At 37.5% G+C, this 20,000-nt stretch overlaps 1 protein-coding gene and 1 long non-coding RNA gene across 13 annotated transcripts in view; one reads left to right on the top strand and one right to left on the bottom strand.

Moving 5' to 3' along the window:
- LOC124432345 (dorsal-ventral patterning protein Sog) overlaps window positions 1–20,000 on the bottom strand; it is a 58,724-nt gene that overhangs the window by 1,476 nt on the left and 37,248 nt on the right. For all 12 annotated transcript variants that reach the window (XM_046981261.1, XM_046981248.1, XM_046981253.1 and 9 more), the window contains 6 exons: window positions 17,625–17,728; window positions 11,982–12,111; window positions 4,439–4,504; window positions 2,092–3,894; window positions 1,594–1,772; window positions 511–837 (listed from right to left, as the gene is read on the bottom strand). In XM_046981261.1, the coding sequence (XP_046837217.1) occupies window positions 511–837; window positions 1,594–1,772; window positions 2,092–3,894; window positions 4,439–4,504; window positions 11,982–12,111; window positions 17,625–17,654 (2,535 nt within the window). In that variant the 5' untranslated portion in view covers window positions 17,655–17,728. The remainder of the gene's footprint in view (window positions 1–510; window positions 838–1,593; window positions 1,773–2,091; window positions 3,895–4,438; window positions 4,505–11,981; window positions 12,112–17,624; window positions 17,729–20,000) is intronic.
- LOC124432346 lies at window positions 5,924–13,050 on the top strand. The gene is made up of 2 exons (XR_006944234.1): window positions 5,924–6,314; window positions 12,835–13,050. It is a non-coding gene; the product is annotated as an uncharacterized LOC124432346 (long non-coding RNA).

The raw sequence follows: 20,000 nt of genomic DNA, 5'->3' as shown, positions 1-20,000 counted from the left end.
CCCGAGCATACTGAAGAGACCGAGGCCATGTTCCATTTTCATCGTAATGGATGGACCCTTTTAATGGTCGGTCCGGGCGAACGAGTCCGGTTAAAGGTTTTCTCCTTAAAGGTTTCTCGTCGTGCCCGTCTCTGGATATTGCAATGAGGTTACTCTTCTAACGAGTGAGCGCGAGCACACACGGCGCGAACAAGGAGCAAAAGTAAAGCGAGCCGTGCTCGTTGCCGAGGAGAGAATCTTGCCTGGCAACAACGAGTCTCGCACGATCGGAAATTCTTCAATTGCAATCTCGATAAATAAGATTAATTTAATATGCGACGAATTTAAGATTGGATGAGGATTGGGTGGAAGGTGGGGGGGAAAGGTGGATTTGACGAAGAGAGGGAGTTGGAAATGAGTTTACGAATCAATCGGTCTTTGACCGATTGAAATTCCTTATGAAAACTGACCCCTTATTCTCTATATCTATAATCTATAATTAATATCTTTCTCTCTCTATCTCTCTCTCACCTTGCATCGACACTTAACGCATTTCATTTCCCCATGAGAGTGAACTCTTGGATGCCATTCCATGCCATTCTCGTATGGCCCACCAAGGGGATACTTGCAACCACCAGTTGCTAAAATTTCTTCGGGTGAACGACGGGTCGAGGGTGCCGCCTGATCGCGTGGCAAACTCATACCATCCGAATTGCCGTTCAATCCGTTGGCCGAACTTGGTGTCGTGCTAGGACATTGCCTACAGCATGCCTTTTTGTCAGGCCTAAAGGCGATCTTCTCGTCGCAATCCAATGGCGGACACTGCACTCTCGGGCATTTCACCTCCAACGTGACAGCCTGTAAGATAAATGGACGAGGAACGAATGAGACTCGTAGGCTTCTCGCCTCTCTATCTCTCTCTCTCTCTCTCTCTCTCTCTCTCTCTCTCTCTCTCTCTCTCTACCGTCTCTCCCCTCCCTCCTTCCCTCCTGCCACCATGTTCCCTTTCGAGCAATTAAAAGACAAACGCAGGAACGAAGGAAGATATATAGTAACTCGTTCGCTCAAAGAGAATTTTACCTGGTAGATCGAAAGAATAAGAGAAGGAGAACGGGGAAAATGTTGTTCGAAAGTTTTCCAACTTTGCTTCTTTTCTTTACCCCATACCTCGCTCTCTCTCTCTCTCTCTCTCTCTCTCTCTCTCTCCTTCCCTCACTTTTCTTTGAAATACTCATCCAAAGGAAATTGTCTACGTCATCAGGAATAGTCGATCACGTATGTATGTACAGCACCAGTTCTCTCGTGACTGGTCAGAATTTATATATCACATTCTTTCTTACGCAATATATATGTGTATATATATACATATATATACCACATTCATATATTATCTCTTTGGATTTTCTTAAGATCACGTGTACTTTTATTATTACTTAGAATCGTAATATATGGTATATGGAGAATGACGTTGACGTTGCGAAACGCTTTCGTACGAGTGAAAGTAAATCCTTAAAACGAGTGCATTGGAAGTTTTGATGTTGTTATATCGTCGCAACGGCAAACAAAGAATTTTCACTAGGAAGTAGGAAATCATTGATCCTTTGTTAAACTTACGTCGCAGGTGCAAACGGCACAAGTGTCGAATCCAACCGGTGGTAGATAAGGATGCCATGACGCTCCAGCTGGATGATATTGACCAGCTAGTATGCAACTTCTTCCTACGTAAGTGACGTTGCTCTTGCCCGTGATAGTGGTAGTAGTAATGGTAGTAGTAGTACCATTCGTCGCTGTAACTGTAAAAGGTATCAATGTGAAAAGACATTTTCAAATAGTTTCACGTTCGAACGCGCGATTAGCTACTTGCAAACCCGCAGAAAGACGGGGTGAAGGATGGGGGAGGAAGGGAGTAAGGGAGAAGGGAAACGTTGTAATGTTTACGTTGCCACGATATCGTATTCGATCTCTTGGTCAACTGTTGCTAACCAAAGTGGGAGAAGAAGAAACCGCGAAATCGAGAAGACGAATCTTTCGCGCGAGTAACTTTATCTTTTTTTCTGTATCCCGATAGACGAGAGAGAGAGAGAGAGAGAGAGAGAGAGAGAAACGACTTACCCGAGCAGATAGGACAGCAATGCCCTGCCGCTGGTTTAAGCTGTTTGCCCTGAGAACAGGCAAGGACTGGACAAGGTACCGGATCGCATTGAGCCAATCCACGATAACAGTGACACATGGAGCACGGATCGTTGGCGGATGTCCATTGAGTACCCTCCTCGTAGAATCTGGTCTCATGAAAACAAGCGCCAGTTTCGATTTCCGATCTTGGCGGATGAAGATTGTAAGCAACGACCGAGGCAACGTCGTTGTCGGCGTAATGGGGCAGACAACTGAGAGGTGCCCTGGCCTTAAATGGTGCCTTCAGTAAACTGCCCGCTTGTTTGTCCGTCACTTCGAGAAAACCAATGCCAGACTCGATCCTGTATAATTCTACAGGTGAGAGTCCAGTGACGGATCCCTCGAGAACGTTTCCTGTGAATTCCTCGAGGAGTCTCCTTGCTACTGGAGCACCCTGAGCGAGAAGCGGCATGGTTTCCAAATACAAACGGAAGGTACGTGGTTCTTGATCGGCGTTAGAGCTCATATTGGGTTGTTCCAATCCAGCTATTTCGAGTTCATAATGAAGGGCACAATCGAGATCAACGGCGGTCCAAATCAAAGCTGTAAGCGCTGGATATTGGGAATCGTCGGTAAGTCTTCTCAATAAAACCGGTGCTGCGGTATCCCTGGCATCGGCAACTGGCCTTTGAAGAAGACGGCCACGTAAAAGTGAACCTAAATGAGAAGCTGCGACGACCGAGAGTTCACCGTTGAACAATGGCTCGAGGAAACGTGGCCCAGGTCGATCGAGTGTACCATTAGCAAAACCATCTCGTAAAGATGGAGTAAGATCTTCGAGTTCTGTACGACGTTTCCCACCCTCGTCGACTAATGTTACCAATGGACTTTCCTCTTCCAAACCTATCAATCTAACGCCGTATCTCAGGGCACCAGTACGATCAAGAAAGGCCCAAGCCAATCCCGAAGCTCTCGAGGGACTTTCCGATATCAACAACGTCTGATACATGTCACAGCTGACACGTGGACCGACCATACCGGACAATCTCAAAGCCTGGGGATCTCTTCGGGACATTATACTGATGGATAACTTTCCACGCGTCAAAAGACGCAAATCAGCTCCGGATAAAGCGCTTCGGACTTCGCCAAAGTTCAATTCGTTCGATGGCTTCTTAATTACTATTTCCTCTCGCAATACAACATAATCCTTCTCTACGTGTTCGAGTTGAACGATTATTGGCACTTCGGAGACATCATTTGGTAGAAAAACTCCGTTGAAAATTAAAGAAACGTGAATTGATGGGGCCGATGCCGAGGAAGCCGACACTATTGCCGTACCACCTGCACCTGACATAAGCGATCTGTCAACGCCCATAGTTGGTTCCAGCAAGGATGTAAATTGTTCGGTAGATAGAGCTCGATAGCGGGACAATTGTCCTGTCAAACTGGCGCATGGCTCCCAAATGAACGAGACATGCAGACGTTCTTCGCGTAATAATTTTCTATAATCCCTTGGTACTCGTCTCCAAACACCGCACACTTTTCCCGTTGCATTCTGATAAACACCACCTGCGGCATCGATCGTTTGCTCTTCCAAAATACTACCAGAACCATCGATGAATTGTATACTCCTTGGTCTTGGTGTCCCAGCTGATAGGTAGAACGAATAATACAAATTCTTACGGTGGAACGTGAAACGGCCGGTTGCTAAGTAATTGTAGGCGCTGTTATAATTGGATGTTGGCACTGTGTCCTCACGGCGCACTGCCTGGGACGTTTTTCCGGTTAACAGCGTACCGAAATCTGTCGAACGATATTAAAATAAAAATCAATTTCAAATGAAATAAAGAAGAAGAGGAGAATGATGATGATGATGATGATGATGATGATGATGACGACGACGACGACGACGAAGAAAAAATTGTAGGTTAAAATCAACTTCTAGTTTATGATATTCGCCTGGTAAGCCCGGCATTATTACTTAGGACTCTTTCCGAAGAGCACGTAAATAACTCGACGCTCTCTAAAACGGTACACCGTAAAATCATAAATAACGATTTTCGCAAGTAACATTGGACCGGTAGGATGGCGTTCCTCTCGTACCGATAAACTTCGTATATCAGCGGCATATCTTTTACCGCGATCGTAGGTGCTAACTTTAATCCCGTGCGAATTGAGTTATAGCGTTTCGCTTAGAGAAAAAGAAGGAAGGAGATAGAGATAGATAGATACGGAGAGAGAGAGAGAGAGAAAAAGAGAGAGAGAGAGAGAGAGAGAGAGAGAAAATGCCAAAGCAAAAGTAACACACAAAAAAAAAGAGGGAAAAAAAACAGCGAAGAGAAATTACGTTTTAAGCTTCGTTCCTCTTCCTCCGACGTCAATTGAGCTGGTAGATCCTGAACCGTGTCGGTACCTGAAACAAATCGAGACGAGACGTTAGAAAATTTATGTGAAAGAGAGAAAAATAAATAAATAAATAATCAAATAAATAAAGAAAGAAAGAAAAAAACGAAATAAATAAATAAAAAAAAAAAAAAAAAAAAAACTAAACCGACAGTGGATAAGAATAACCGAAGAGAATCGAAAAGGTGATTACTAGAATACAAGTCCCGGTTACGAGTTTGGTATCGACGCTGGTCTATGTAGGTTGGTATGGGCGAAGAAAAAGAAAAAAGAAAAAGAAAAAAGAAAAAAAAAAGGAACAACAACGTAAAACAAAAATAACTATCGCTACTGCTGCTACCAAGAAAGAGAGAGAGAGAGAGAGAGAGAGAGAGACAGAAAGAGAGAATCTATATATCCTATTCAGTCGCGATCAGTGTGTACGAACCATAAAGAATGATCGTACAGTAAGGAAAAGAGCCGGTTGGCGCCAATCGTAAGCTACTTCGAATGTTACTTTTATGGACGCTTGCCGCGTCGATCTCGTCGCCTTGAATACTTTAATCGCTAAAAATAAGTAAGTAAGTAAATAATTAAATAAATAATTAAGTACGCTAGATTCGATTCGTTCAAAATTTTACCAAATTGATAACATAAAAGACAAATACGATTGTCCTCTTCTTTCTTCTTCCTCTCCTCTTTTTTCTTTCTTTGTTTTTTGCTTTGTTCTTTTCCCCCCCCCCCCCACCCTTTCAATCGACCAAAACGATTTTCTCGTTTGCAATTGAAGAAGAAACGACGGCGCCATATGTTTCCACGCGTGGCGCCATTTCTCCCAACGTTTAATGCAAACGATAACTTACATACTCTTCAATTACTCGACAGACAGACAGACAGACAGACAGACGGACAGACAGAGAGAGAGGGAGAGAAGAAGGAAAAAGCAACAACAACAACAACAACAACAACGACTACGACGACGTCGACGAAAAAGAGAAGCGAACAAGTCACTCCTGCCTTCGTGAATACGATCGTGATTGGGATTGCGATGCGGATACAGTGATCCAGCGCGAGATATCGATTTCTTTGCTTGTCTCTACTGAGAAAGCGTAACGAGCGTTGACGAGTTAACGCGCAGGTATACATACATACATACATACATACATTACAATAACAACACGTACGTATATTAAACAACGCAAAATTTACTTGGTATTAAAATGAAAAAAAATTGTCTTCTTTTTTCTTTCCAATTCATTCCGCATTCAATATGTTTCTCATTAAACATTAGTTATAAATTTTGCGTTAGTCATACGTAGTATATTTTGTATTACGTAGTACTCGTCAGTACATTAATGTCATGTTATTGTTTATTTCTTTTTCAATATGAACCCAAACATCACCGTATACGTATAGACTCGTATACAAAGATCGAGAGAGAGAGAGAGAGAGAGACAGAAAGAATAATATTATGAATGATTGTCTTTAGTATATTCCGCTACAACCCGCATTAATATATACGTAAGTAACATACGTACTTACGTACAGTCTGCGGATGACCTCCGAAGACGCAGATCGTGGGTCTTGGCAAGCGACCTCGAGTGCCCTCGAGGTAAACTCTCGAAGGTAACTCGAAAGAAGGAGAAGAGAACGAAGAATGAAGAGAAGAGGAGAGGAGTGAAGAGAAGAGGAGAAGAGAGTTCAAGGAGGCGAGAGAGATTCAAACGAGTTCCATCCTATTTCGTCCATTTTTTTTTTCTTCTCCGTCATATATTTTCGATCGAACGAAGCGACTGTTAAATGGCAATTAAGGGATCAACATGTGGTTACTTACTTTTCACGTACGTATCTTTAAAACTCTATGAGAATCAATGTGACAGTTCAATCGTTAAGATGACGATTCGGAAGAAGAATCGTAAAAATGATACGTACTAATCGCTAATTGTACGACGACATAATCTCAATATCGATTAAGACGACAAAATGAGACTGTCATATCGATTAACAATTATCAAATCCAAAGGACTTTAAAATAGGATATAATATTTTATTTTTCTCTTTTTTCTACTTCATCTTTTTTTCAAGATATTTTTCAATGATCTATCTTACACATATAACCTTTCAAACATATCTTTGGAATCCCATGGATTTCAACCCCTTACTTTTCTAGTTTTAATTAAGGATAAATATATAAAACACCTTTTATCATTTATTATTCCTAGAAACATTAATTCACCAACTAGAATAGTAAATCAAGTTTAAGTCACGTTCTGGTGTTCGGGATTTCAGTATTAAAAAATAAATAAACAAAAAAAAGAAAAAGAGAAAAGAAATCAAATTGCAAGGAGCAAATCGTATGCCAACTCTGCAAATCGTGTTTGAGGAATGAGAGAGAGAGAGAGAGAGAGAGAGCCAGCCAATTCCTTAGAATTTTTCCTTTTCTTCTACTTACTCGCGATAGCAATTGGAATTTTGCTGTGACCTTTAAAATCTGGTTTCTCGACTTAGCGCTTGTGTCGTCGTACACGGAAGGAATGCTGGATTAATATACATATATGTACATATATGTATATATATATATATATATATACACACATATGATCATAGAAGAGTAACAATTCAACGAACGAATTTATAGCAACTTGGACTGATCTTTTGTCTATTTCCCACGCTTTTCCCATCCTTGTCCTTTTCTTTATCTTTCTTTTTTCTTTCTTCTCGTACAACACCATAAGTAAATTGGAATGTAGCTTTTGTAATCATACCTAATCCAGAGTTACACGTTCGTATAAGAAGGAGAAAGAAAAATGAGGAGGGTTGAGGTGGGGTGGGGTGGGGTGGGGGAGAAAGGAGAAAATGGTAACTCGGTGAATAAGGAACTCGTAAAGAAAATGTAATGCCATGACGCAAAATGCGCAGGAGGGAATGTATGCTCGACGTTCTAACGTTTTAACATGTGCCTGAATTGTTAAAATACCCCCTCCCCCATCCACTCTTTATCCATCCCCTTACCCCTAGCCCTTTCTTTTCCCGTCGATAAATAGCATTTGCATGCAGGAGTTATATTTATTGTAACACTTTTAGAACCGAGCTACGCGAATTCTGAGTCTACGTATGTACATACATATATATATATATTGATATATAATTATATACGTATATATAAGTTCGTTGAAAGCAAAGCAAATATATTTGTCGTCGTAATAGTTATCATTATTATTATTATTATTATTATTATTATTATTGTTGTTGTTGTTGTTGTTGTTATTGTATATTATTATTTATCGACTGTTGATCGTGTTCGAGCTGAAGTACATATGCGTTCTTCTTTTTCTCTTTTTTATATTATGTTAAAAGCGTAGAACGTTCGTGGACAAAAGAAAAAGAAATGATTTTTCTTTCCTCGTCGTTTTTATATATTAATATTATTTTGATCTAGTATTTAAAAAAGAGTGAGAGAGAAAGAGAGAGAGGTTTCTAATGCTGATGATATCGCGTATATAAAACCAATAAAAAAGAAAAAAAAAAAAAAAAGCAATGTTACGAAAGGAAACAGAAATTCAAGCGTATCATTGGCATATATAAATAAAACAGTGATATACGTTTTCGTGGTAAAGGGGCAAATACTTTCGAAGGAGAAAGTCTGAACGTATGCCAAAACGAATTTCTCATTATTTAGTAATTAACGATTTGTTATATACATAGATATAATACTGTGTATAACTTTGTCCACTTTCCATTAGCTTCGAGGAACTTAAGCGATAAAGGTGAAGATCATACGAAGAAGACGAAGACGAAGACGACGAAGAAGAAGAAGAAGAAGAAGAAGAGGAGGAGCAGGAGGAGGAGGGGAGACGAAAAAGGGAGAAAGATAGTCGATAGGAGTAAAGTCCTACATACACAGAATCTCCTTCGCTTTTCTCGCGACCTTCCACCTCTTCCCCGTACCACTTTCCCTCCTTCCCTCACCTTCTCCTTTTCCCTCCTTTCCTCTCCTCACCTCTTCTTCCACCATCTCTTCTAGTCTATTCTCATTCCGCATGCTCGCACGCGTTATGCCCCGATCATTACGTATGCTAATATTTACATTTAGATTGCACGGCTTAATCGAAGTGACGCCATGCAGTAATATAGCCGGCGCCATGGCGCTAAACCGTGGCGCCCGCCCTCTCCTCGAGCATCGCTAACTTCTTCCTCCTCCCTCCTCCCTCCTCTCTCCTCCTCTCTCCCTCCTTCTCTTCCTCTTCCCTCTCTCTCTCTCTTCTTCTCCCTCTTCCTCCTCTCTCTCTCTCTCTCTCTCTCTCTCTCGCTCTCTTTATCATCCGCTTCACTTTTTTCTACGTCTCCTCTTTTTTTTCTCCCTTCCTCCTCCTTCTCCTCCTCTTCTTCCTTTTTTTTATTTTGTTCTTTTTTTTCTCCTCCTCATCCTCCTCCTCTTCTTCCTTCGTTTTTACCCTCAGACCAATTCGCTCTCTCTCAGAGTCGTTCAGTCGTTATCATTGGCACGACCTCGTCGTCCGTCGTAGTAGTAACAGCATATAAAACTTCACCATTGCGATCTCTTATCCTCAAAGATATGTATGAGTTTCGATTCCATCGTACTCTTATTCTTATTCTTATTATTATTATTATTATTATTATTATTATTATTATTATTATTATTATTATTTGTAGAAAAAAAATTGCGATCGTTGTTGCAGTTGTCGTCGTCCTCGTCGTAGTTTTCGCTGGCGCTTAGAGATAATGTTATTCGAAGGTTATAAACCATAGTTCATAATTTATATCCAGGCTAAAGTTATAAAATAAATCTATATTTATACGAATCGTTAACTCGTTGAATTTATAAGACGATCGTATAGCAACGAGATGCAAATCTATCTGTAATACATATTCTAAGATGGAGGACTCGCTTTTCGTTTTCGTTTTCGTTTTCTTTATCTTCTATCTTTCTTTATATATATATATATAAATTTTCTCGTTCGTTCGATTCGCATTAAGAACGGTTGAAAGGCTCAAGAAGTTTACCGTTTGGATATTTTTTTTTTTTCCTTCGAACGACGATAATCGCGACGATTGATGCGTTAGAAAAGAAAATAAATAAATAAATAAATAAATAAATAAATAAATAAAAGAACGATTAGAAGAAATCATGTAAGTATCTGTCGCATGATAAACGACATGGAATTAACTTTATATCTCACGATAAAGTTCTCAAGAAAGTTTTCTACGGTTTAACGTTTTAATCGATGTAATCATCGTCGGATAAGAAACGTAGGATATATATATATATATATATATATATATATATGTAATAATTGATTAAGAATTTTATATAAAAATTCGATAAGATACTTTATTATAACTATTACGACATTTAATACTTTTCTGATTTATCGTATAGTTTCTTTTTTCTTTCTTTTTTTTTTCGTGTCAACGTAGGGTTCGTTGAACTTCTTCGTTTAATTTTTAAACGTAAGAAAAAAAAAAAAAAAAGAAAAAAGTTTTCTTCGTTATATTATTTTTTACATGAGAACCGGTCTAAAACGATTTTCCTAGCCTTTCTAACGAGTACGTTTATTAAAAATGTCCGAATAAGAGACGAAAAAGTAAATCCTTGGAAAAAATGTTTCCAAAAAGAAAAAATTAAAAAGAAAGAAAAAAAAGGAGAAAAGCAAGTAAAGCAAAAAAAGAAAAAGAGAAATAAAAGGAAGAAACAGCTATAAACCATAAACCGTTTAAGGACGAAACGCGGTAGTATGGACGTTAACGAGCGTGATATTAAATACTCGAGAAGTATTTCTACCAGAGTGATACACAGCTTTTAGTACTTTAATGAAGCCATCGTAAGAGAAAAAAAGAGAGAGAGAAAGAGAGAGAAAGAGAAGGAACTTTTATCGTATTATAATGAACGGTGTCTAGACACGATGAAACTTCTCGAGAACTATCTAAGAAATAGGAACAAAGAATCTAACTATAAATCTAATGTTATATGTATATGTATATATATATATATATGTGTGTGTGCGTAAATAGTATATCGATATCTATCGAAAGAAGAAACACAAAGTTTTCAAATGATTTAACTAATGAACGAGACTCGTAGGACGTTGATGATAATCAGTTTAATAAATCATCGGACTCGTCGAAATGCACGAGGACGCCATACTGTTTGCATTAGTTAATACTAATTAATAAAAAGAGACAGAGAGAGAGAGAGAGAGAGAAGGAAGACTTGGAGAGAAACTCGTCGAACGACTTAGCATTTAGAAATTGACATTAGGAAAGATCTATCGATCGGTTAATCCATTAGATGATTAAAACCTATAGAACAAAAATATTATAAGAATAAGAGGGAGAAGATTTTCGATTCGATGACGATTATTTTGTCATCATATAAATGTGTATATGATCGATCGATAAGAACTTACCAAAGAAAGAGAGAAAGATAGAAAAAGAAAGGAAGAGAGAGAGAGAGAGAGAGAGAGAGAGAGAGTGAGAGACGAAAGAAAAAAAAAGAAAAAAAAGAAGAAAAAAAAAAAAGAAAAGTATAGACGACAAAGAGTCGCTTGGTAATCGTTTGATAAATGATTTATGCACGGCACTTGACTCTCATTAATGCTTCGTGTCTCTCGATTTATTGTGATCGTATACTTTCGCAATGTTTACGAGCAGAAAAAGAGAGAAAGAAGATACAAGAGCGAATTTTCCTTTGGAGTCTGACAATTCCAACTTCGAATATTATTATTATTATTATTATTATTATTATTATTATTATTATTATTATTCCCTTTCATCGTTGCGAATCAACCTAATGAATTTACGGGACAACGATGAACATTTTCGACGACGCATAGTCGTTCTTTTATAAAAGACGAATAGAATTCAAAGCGTTTTTTATCGAGTCCAATCGTTACGAATTCCTTCTGGAATTCAAATTTATCTCTTTCTCTCTCTCTTTCTCTTTCTCGCTACGAGGTTGTCCACGCCTGTTACGGTGTGGGATCGGTTTATTACCATGGACGAAATAGGTTCTAGTAATCTATCGAATAAATTCATAACTTGCATTAGTCTTTTATCTCTTCCTTTCTATCTTTCTTTCTTTCTTTCTTTCTTTCTTTCTATCTCAAAGACACGCGCACATAGACAGTAATAATATAATCGTACTGGTTGCATTCAAACGAGCAAAGTAGTCACGGCCGGTTAAAGCCAGACGCAATAGCCATGAAGAATTTTACACGAAAGAATTTAATAACATATATATATATATATTTATGTATATATATATATATATTTTTTTTTTTTTTAATATAAATAAATTATAAATTTAGATTATTTAGAAAAAAAAAAAAAAAGAAATGAAAGAAATCTTTTTTAATTCTTCCGTAACACAAGTTAATTAATTTAATCGAAACGAACGTAATCCTTTCTTTTTTTTTTTTTTTTTCTTTGTTTTCATTTTTGTCGTCGCTATCGAAAGGAAATTTATGTACTACCGTCTGAAAACTTACTGTAATCACCGGGACACGATTTGCAGCATCTTCCCGGAAGTAAGACTGGTTCGTCGCAGGTGGGCTTCGGACATTCATTCTTAATGTTGCGGCATTGAACCCTAGCGATGATACGTCGTTTCTTTTGCACCTAAAACAAGAAAGATAGAAAATATAAGGTGGGAGAATATTATAAAATAAATTATTGTATACATATATATATAACCTCGTTCGATCGTATTTCAATTAAATTTAACTCAGTCCAAATTAAATTCAACGCAACGCAACGCAACGCTATGAGAGTAAATTTGAAACAACTGCTATCTATTTCATTGATCTAACCTCAGGAATAATGAATCGTATCTATCCTGTTATCGATAACTTATATATATATATACATATATATATATATATATATATATATATATTGCTTACTTTGGAAAGTACCATTGGTGTGTTTGTCAAGTATGTAAATGAAGCACAAAGTGTATATTACTTCTTTACGCGTCATTGAATTTATCCCATAGGAAGTAATTGCTATCTGATAGAGTACATAGAAAGAACTAGTTTATCAAAAATGAATAAATCGAAAAAAGATATATATAAAAAAAAAATTACTTTCGAGATGATGTCTCTCTCTCTCTCTCTCGTCAGAGATATCAGATTATTATAAGTTAACAAAGTCAAAAAGGAGAGAAGAGTTAGTCATAAATTGTAGAGTTTAGGGTGGGAATTACGAGCCAATCTAGTTATCTCTCTCTCTCTCTCTCTCTCTTGCTGGGTGTGAAGGAGAGGAGCTTTTTTCTTTTTTTTTTTTTTTATAACATTTATTTTTCTTTTCCCTTTTTATTTTTCTTTCTTCTTACTTTTATAGAACCTGTGGGCGCAACCCGAAAAAAAAAAGAAAAGGAGAATCCATGTTCCATGGTTTGGCCATGGATAAACCGAAGAGAGGCGGAAATTAAGTGAAGGGTTTTATAGAGCCATGCGACATTCCTGAGAAACCGAAAGGATCGAGAAACAGAGAGAGAGAGAGAGAGAGAGAGAGAGATTGAAAGTCGAGGACATTAAACTCTACCCGTTGCCACGATTTTCGATTATTTCCCTTTTTCTTAATCCCAAACCTGAGAATTCTTTGGTTATTCGCAAACCTCCTTGCCGATTCCCTTCTGACGATAAAAATCACGGTCGTCGCGGAAGAGTCAAAAATATCATCGGTTTCGATCAGATAAGAAAGGAAAGAAAGAAGGAAAGAAGGAAAGAAGTAAGGAAGGAAGGAAGGAAAGGAAGAATGAAAAGGATTACTTGGAACTCCTTCGAGTTCTTCGTTTGAAATATTTCCATTTGGTATGAGAGAACCAAACATAACTAAAAATCTTGCTTGGCAATGGTGTTGAGAGGTTGACTCGAGGTCGGTAGAGGTTGGATGAGAGGTGTTAGGGATGAGAGAGGTAAAGAGGGATAAGGTGGCGCGAACAAGTACGAAGGATGCTGTGAGAGATGGAGAGAGAGAGAGAGAGAGAGAGAGAGAGAGAGAGAGAGAGAGAGAGAGAGGACGTAATCTTCAAAGAACGAAAACGGTCTCCCTCGTATTTGCTCGGCTGATTCATAGGCGCGAGGCGCGTCTGTCTCTTCTTCTTCTTCTTCTTCTTCTTCTTCTTCTTCTTCTAACACACCAAGACCGCGGACCTATCAATAGCCCCTCATGTACACTCGACAGAGGGACTGTCATTCCACCCAACTCTAAAAATAGAGTTCGCGCGTTCGTCCATAAGCTCTTCCTGCGACTATACCCACGGACAACATTTCCCTTCTCTCTCTCTCTCTCTCTCATATTCCTTTTTTTCTGCTCATTTTCTATCTTTCTAGCTTAACACGCCTACATACATATATATATATATATATATATATATATATATATATATATATATATACACACACATATACATAAGTACAGAGATAAGTACATAGAGACAAGCATGCACGGGTCTCTTAAAATTTAATTTAAATATAGTACATTTTATTTGTCTCACGTTTTAATCGTGACGAATCGAAATCGAAATACACAACGTGGCCGCTGTATAAACGTCTCGGAGATCAAGGGGCGAAGGGAAATGGTCGGAAAGGGATGATGGAGGGACGGAGGGAGAGGGGAAAAAATGTAGGAACTAACGTAAAGGCTTCTTCTATTACTGATAATAGTCAAGGACACCTTATAAGAAGATCGATAGAATTGAACTCTATTAAAAATGATCGCTAGCACGGTAGGATCCAACGATCGATCTATGTATCGATCTATCTATCGAATTCATGCAAATCCACATGGAAAAAGGGAGAGGAAGAGAGAGAGAGAGAGAGAGAGAGAGAGTGTGTGAAGATCGAATTAAGTGCATTCCTTTTCTTTTCTGCCTTTATTTTTATTTGTTTACTTGTTTGTTTGTTTGTTTTTTTTGCTTTTAATCGCAAACAACGAAATATTATGTTATAGTTGATATAATCAGTATGATATGTTTACAGAAGAAAATTATCTCCTCGAGATTATAGAGTTTCTAGATGTTTAATGAGAACGGAAAGGACGATTAAGATACTAAACACTAAGATTATTCAAGTAGGCGCTTGAGAATCGACTCCAAAGAGTGGTTATATACGTGTGTGTGTATGTGTTTGTTTGTGTGTGCGTGTGTGTGCGTGTACGTAACTGATAGATAACTTTATTGACTGGTCGCATTACCATACGGTAGCTGGTGTATATATATATATATATATATATATATATACACAAATATATATACATATATATATATATATACCTGTACTGTCGGCTTCCGACGTACCGCAATGCCAATAGTATTGCCCTTGCTAAAGTATAGCGTGTTAAATGTTTCATTATTTCTAATTACTGATGCTTTCATTAACGCAAACGTGTTTTTCATCTTCTATTTCTTTTCTTTCTTTCTTTCTTTCATTCTTATTTTTTATTTCTTCTATTTCTTTTTCTTTCTTTTTTCCTCTTTTTTTTGGTTTTTTTATTTTTTTTTTTTTTTTTTTTTTTGAACGATAACGACGACGAAGACGAAGATGACATTGATGAACGATCAGTATGTATATATATATATGTATGTATGTGTACACGTATACAAAGTACAAATACACTCAATCCATAATCCTTCGTTATTAATCTATATTTTCATTTGTAATAGTCGATCGTTCTTGTTGTTTGTTGTTGTTATTATATTCAATAATAAACGCCTGCGTGGTCTCACTTTCGTATCGTAATGAATGAATGAAAGAAGGAGTAAAATCGAAAGAGGAGGTATATTGCGTAGGAGGAGGAGGAGGTGGAGGGATAAGTCGGAGTCCTCTCTTTCTCTCTGAGTATAATGGAGACGAGTATTTTAATAGGCTGCCGATATACTAACAGGAGTATATTCTGCCGTGGGCAGAATTTTCATATCTTGGCTTGCATCGAGAACTCGCTCGACTTTCTCGAAAGTAACTTGGGCGCGTTCTAATATGTGCGTGTGCGTGCGCGCGCGCGTGTGTGTGTGTGTGTGTGTGTGTGTGTATGTGTGCATGCACGTGTGTTTGTGTGGGTGCGGATTAAATCCTTCTTTCATGATATCTTACGAGTGTCGTCGTAAACGACACGAACGCTCTCGCGTCCTCGTTTGTTTCAACACGTAATAATAATACAAATCGATCGGATCGTTTGGAAATGGACCAAAAAGAAAAAAGAAAAAAAAAGAGAACAACAACAATAAAGACGATGACGACGTGGACAATAATTATTACAAAAAGAGGAGTAACGTGAAATTTGTAAAAAAAAGAATTATTTGTTAAATTAATCCCTCAAAAATAATCCCTAATAAAAAACAGAGAATAATTAGACTCGTCAAAAAGTAAAGTTGGATTTACAAAGATAATCTCGTACAATTAGCTTCTTTTAAATTTTATCCTTTTCTATTCTGTATGCTCATCAGATAGCATTTCATTACCATTTACTGATTATTTAATGTCTTTTAACAGTGATCCTCCTCTCCCAACACCTCCTCTTTATTTCAACCTCTCTTTTTCTCTATCTCTCTCTCTTTTTCTTTTTCTTTCATATCGTTTGTTCCTGTCTTTAGTCGGTGGTAACGTTTAAACTACGACAACGAGCAGGTACTTTTCAAGTCGGTAATGAAATTCTGAACGACTAAAGAGAGAGAAAAAGAGAGGGAGAGAAAGAGAGAATACGTGGGTAGAAATACTCGTCGGTGTGTAGACGAAACACCGATGATGACGCTATTGTTTCACCGTATATGGAACGCAAAACGGTCTGTTGTCGTCAGGAAACGTTCGGAATGTAAATGAATATCTTTACATATATATGTATATATGGTATATATATCTGAGATAAAGCGAAAATTCGAACGAGAGTTTTTCATCGAAAGCAGGTTAATGCCAATTTCAAAAAATATATATCTATATCATGCGTACGTATATATGTGTGTGTGTGTGTGTGAATGTGTTTACGAGTATATATTTTCTTTTTTTCGGTTTTGAAAAAAAGAAACCGTAGTAGGTGAAACGATGAACGAAATAAATTTATAAACGCGCTTTTGAAACATTTTCTCACACACACACACACACACTTAAGGCGGTTTCTCATATACATAAATACATAGATATCTACATATCTTTATGTATATGTATGTATGTATCTGTTAAACCAAAGATCGGAGTTATATACGTTTAACAGAAACGCTTGCGGACGCCAGTCTGTCTCGGGACCGGGAATGGGATTAGAAAGCACGTCAACTTCTCCGTAGGTCACGTCACCCAGATTCGAGATATCGTCGTCTCCTTATGTTTACGGCATTTGTATATATCTACGGACTTTTCCCTTTTTTTTTTCTTCTTCTTCTATTTCTTTCTGTTAAGATAAGAATCAAGTTTTTTTTTTTTTTTTTTCTTCAAACGGAGAGAAGAACCCGTACGATGGTATCGATCATTGATAAATGATTTGATAAAATATATATATATATATATATATGAATGATCGATTATAAATTTTTTAACTGATAATATCATATACGATCTCTTATCAATAAGATTAGAAACTATGATAACGAGTTAACCTAATTAAAAATAATATCCTATAATATCGTCAATTTCTAAATGATCCTGGACCAAGGGGATTGTTTTTGAAAGAGCCTGTATTATGTATACGGCATGTTTAACGTTCACTGTATATATGTATGTACATATTACACACGTATACACGTTACATACATACGTATATACACGTATAAACATGGACCTTCTTGTGTGTTCCCTTGGAGTTGTGTGTCGGGTCGGTATCTTACATAGAAATGTAATGTTGAACGCACGGACCCGGCTTCGTCCATAGGGCGAGTCTCTCGAGACATGAGAGGGGTCAAAGGTCGAACGAACGAAGAAAAACGCACGCAAACGTAAGCGAGGGATATGTATATATAGCGTTGCTTGTACACGCGCGAAATACCTCTTACATATTTATATTACTATATTCATATACACATATATATATATATATATATATATATATATATAAAATATATAAAATATATATATATATATATGTAGTATGCGGCATAAGAATCGTGGCATACAGAACAGTGGCACACCCACTTTAATACGTACCGGAATGCATTCGCATTTGATGCAGTACATAACTCCAAACGGTGGTCCCAAATCCGCGAACCAGGTAGAACCCAACTCTCGAATCTGCTTTCCAAAGGTGCATTCTGTAACAGAGAGAATAGGAAACAAAAAAAAAAGGAATAGCAAAAGAAAGAAAGAAAAATAATAGGAAACAAAACAAAGATATACATATATATATATATATATATATATATATATATATATATATATATATCTATAAAAAGAAGATATAAAAACTCGCGTCATCCTATGAGAGAACGCTTACTTTGTGTATATATATATATATTCATATATTCCTCTTTAATGACGCAATATTAGCGAAACTAAAGCATAACGTAATCGCGAATTCTTAAATTTAAAGTATAACGTAATCGGTTATCTCCTTCGATATCCTTCCTTAGTTCTCGTCTCTAACCACTTCTCCTTCCTATCCGTTCCTCTCTCTCTCTCTCTCTCTCTCTCTTTCTCTCTCTTTTGCACAGCTTAAAGAAATATTATTCGTCATCGATATATCGCGTATTATATCTCGAATATGCATCTCGCGTTTTATTTCGATAAATCAAACTAAGCGCACATGTTCTTCTTACGATCGACGAATACTGATTACCTCGAGTAATACCATGGAACACGTGTACGCTTTTCTATTATTCGTCGTCTACTCTATTTCGATGATAGACTTATACGTGACCTGTCAATCTTTCGTCGATAGTTAGAAAGAAGGAAGGAAGAAAAATAAATAAATAAAAAGAAGAAAAAAAAGAATTAAAGGGGGAAAAAAAAAAGTAACGTCGAGAGGGTGAATTGGGTAGGGTGAATTGATAATTGATAATAAGTGTACATTCGTAACGAGTACACGTGTCGACTATGAATGATGAAAAGAAGAGACACTCGAATGAAAGAAGTAAAGAAGATAGATAGATAGATAAATAGAGATAGATAGAGAGAGAGAGAGAGAGAGAGAGAAGGTGGCAGACGGAAAAAGAGTGGAAGAGCCTGCTTGGCCGACACTCTCTGGTGCGACAAGGCCGTCGTCTCCTTTAAAAATGACGACTACAGGTCTCACACTTTCTTTTTTTCTTTTTCTTCCTCTTCATCATCTTCTTCCGCCAAAAAAAAAAGAAATGAAAGAGAGAGAGAGAGAAAATAAACAAGAAGAAAGATAAAAAAATAAGAAGAAAAAGATATGGAAAGCAAGTCTCTAACACATGTCTCTCTCTCTCTCTCTTTTTTTTTTTCTTCTTTCCCACGTAAAAATAAATCGTATCGAAGATGGTCTCTCCTTTCCAGAAATAAAAATTCTCGCGTTTAAATTAACACTTATATAGAATTTCACAATACATATTATATATCAAAATGAATCTCTAATTTTTTGTTCTCTCTCTCTGTTTTTTTTTTTTTTTTTTTATAGATATACATATATAGAACTGTATATATATATATAGGAATATATAGGTGAGGATTAAGAATGGGGATGAAGATTGAAGCAAGTGATATAGCGAGGGGTGAGAACAGACGGATGAATATAGGAGAGGGGTGGTATGATAAACGTTACGTAATTGGCTTTGAGAACGTGACTGCAGAACGATAGAAACTGATCGTTCGACGGTGACAATAAATGGTACGACATGTGTTTGTGAATTTGTTTAGCAGAGCGTCGTCGACAGTGATGAAGATGAGTGAGTGGGAAGACTATAGTGGATGTAAAAAAGTGATGATAAAAATCCTTCTCTCTCTCTCTCTTTTTCTCTCGTGAATACATCAGCAGGGTTGATTAGGAAAGCTTTCAAAGACAAGTCAAACTTTTCACTAAGCGATAAGATCCTCCGATGATGCGTCGCGACGCTTACGCGAGTCCAATGAAATATAAGAAGAGAAAGAGAGAGAGAGAGAGAGAGAATGTATGCGTCGAGAAAGACGAAGGAGAAAGAGAGAGAGAGAGAGAGAGAGAGACAGCAAGGCTCGTTGCACGAGGTCGTTGCACCGCCCGTGCTAAGTCGTTCTAAGCGCGGACTCGGTTCTAAGCAACTCAGGAGCATGAGAGGAGAGCCTCGACACGCCACCGTATCGCAAATATGCGAGTCGAGTTGAAGTCGAGTCGTGCAGACTCTCGTTCTATCTTTTCTCTTTTTTTCTTCTTTTTTTTTTCTCTCCCTTTCTCTCTCTCTCTCTCTCTCTCTCTCTCTCTCTCTCTCTCTGTCTATTATTCTCCATTTTTTTCTTCTCCTTTACGTTTACCCACCAACCACCCTCCTTCCCGAGCAACAGCCGAAGAAAATCGTAAAAGAGAGTGAATGAAAGAGAAAGAGAGAAAATATTTGTATGTCGTCTTTCGAGAGAAAAAAGAAACAAAAAAAA

Source organism: Vespa crabro, chromosome 25 (genome assembly GCF_910589235.1).
Source record: "Vespa crabro chromosome 25, iyVesCrab1.2, whole genome shotgun sequence".
NCBI lineage: Eukaryota > Metazoa > Arthropoda > Insecta > Hymenoptera > Vespidae > Vespa > Vespa crabro.
This window is presented reverse-complemented; position numbering and strand designations above follow the sequence as displayed.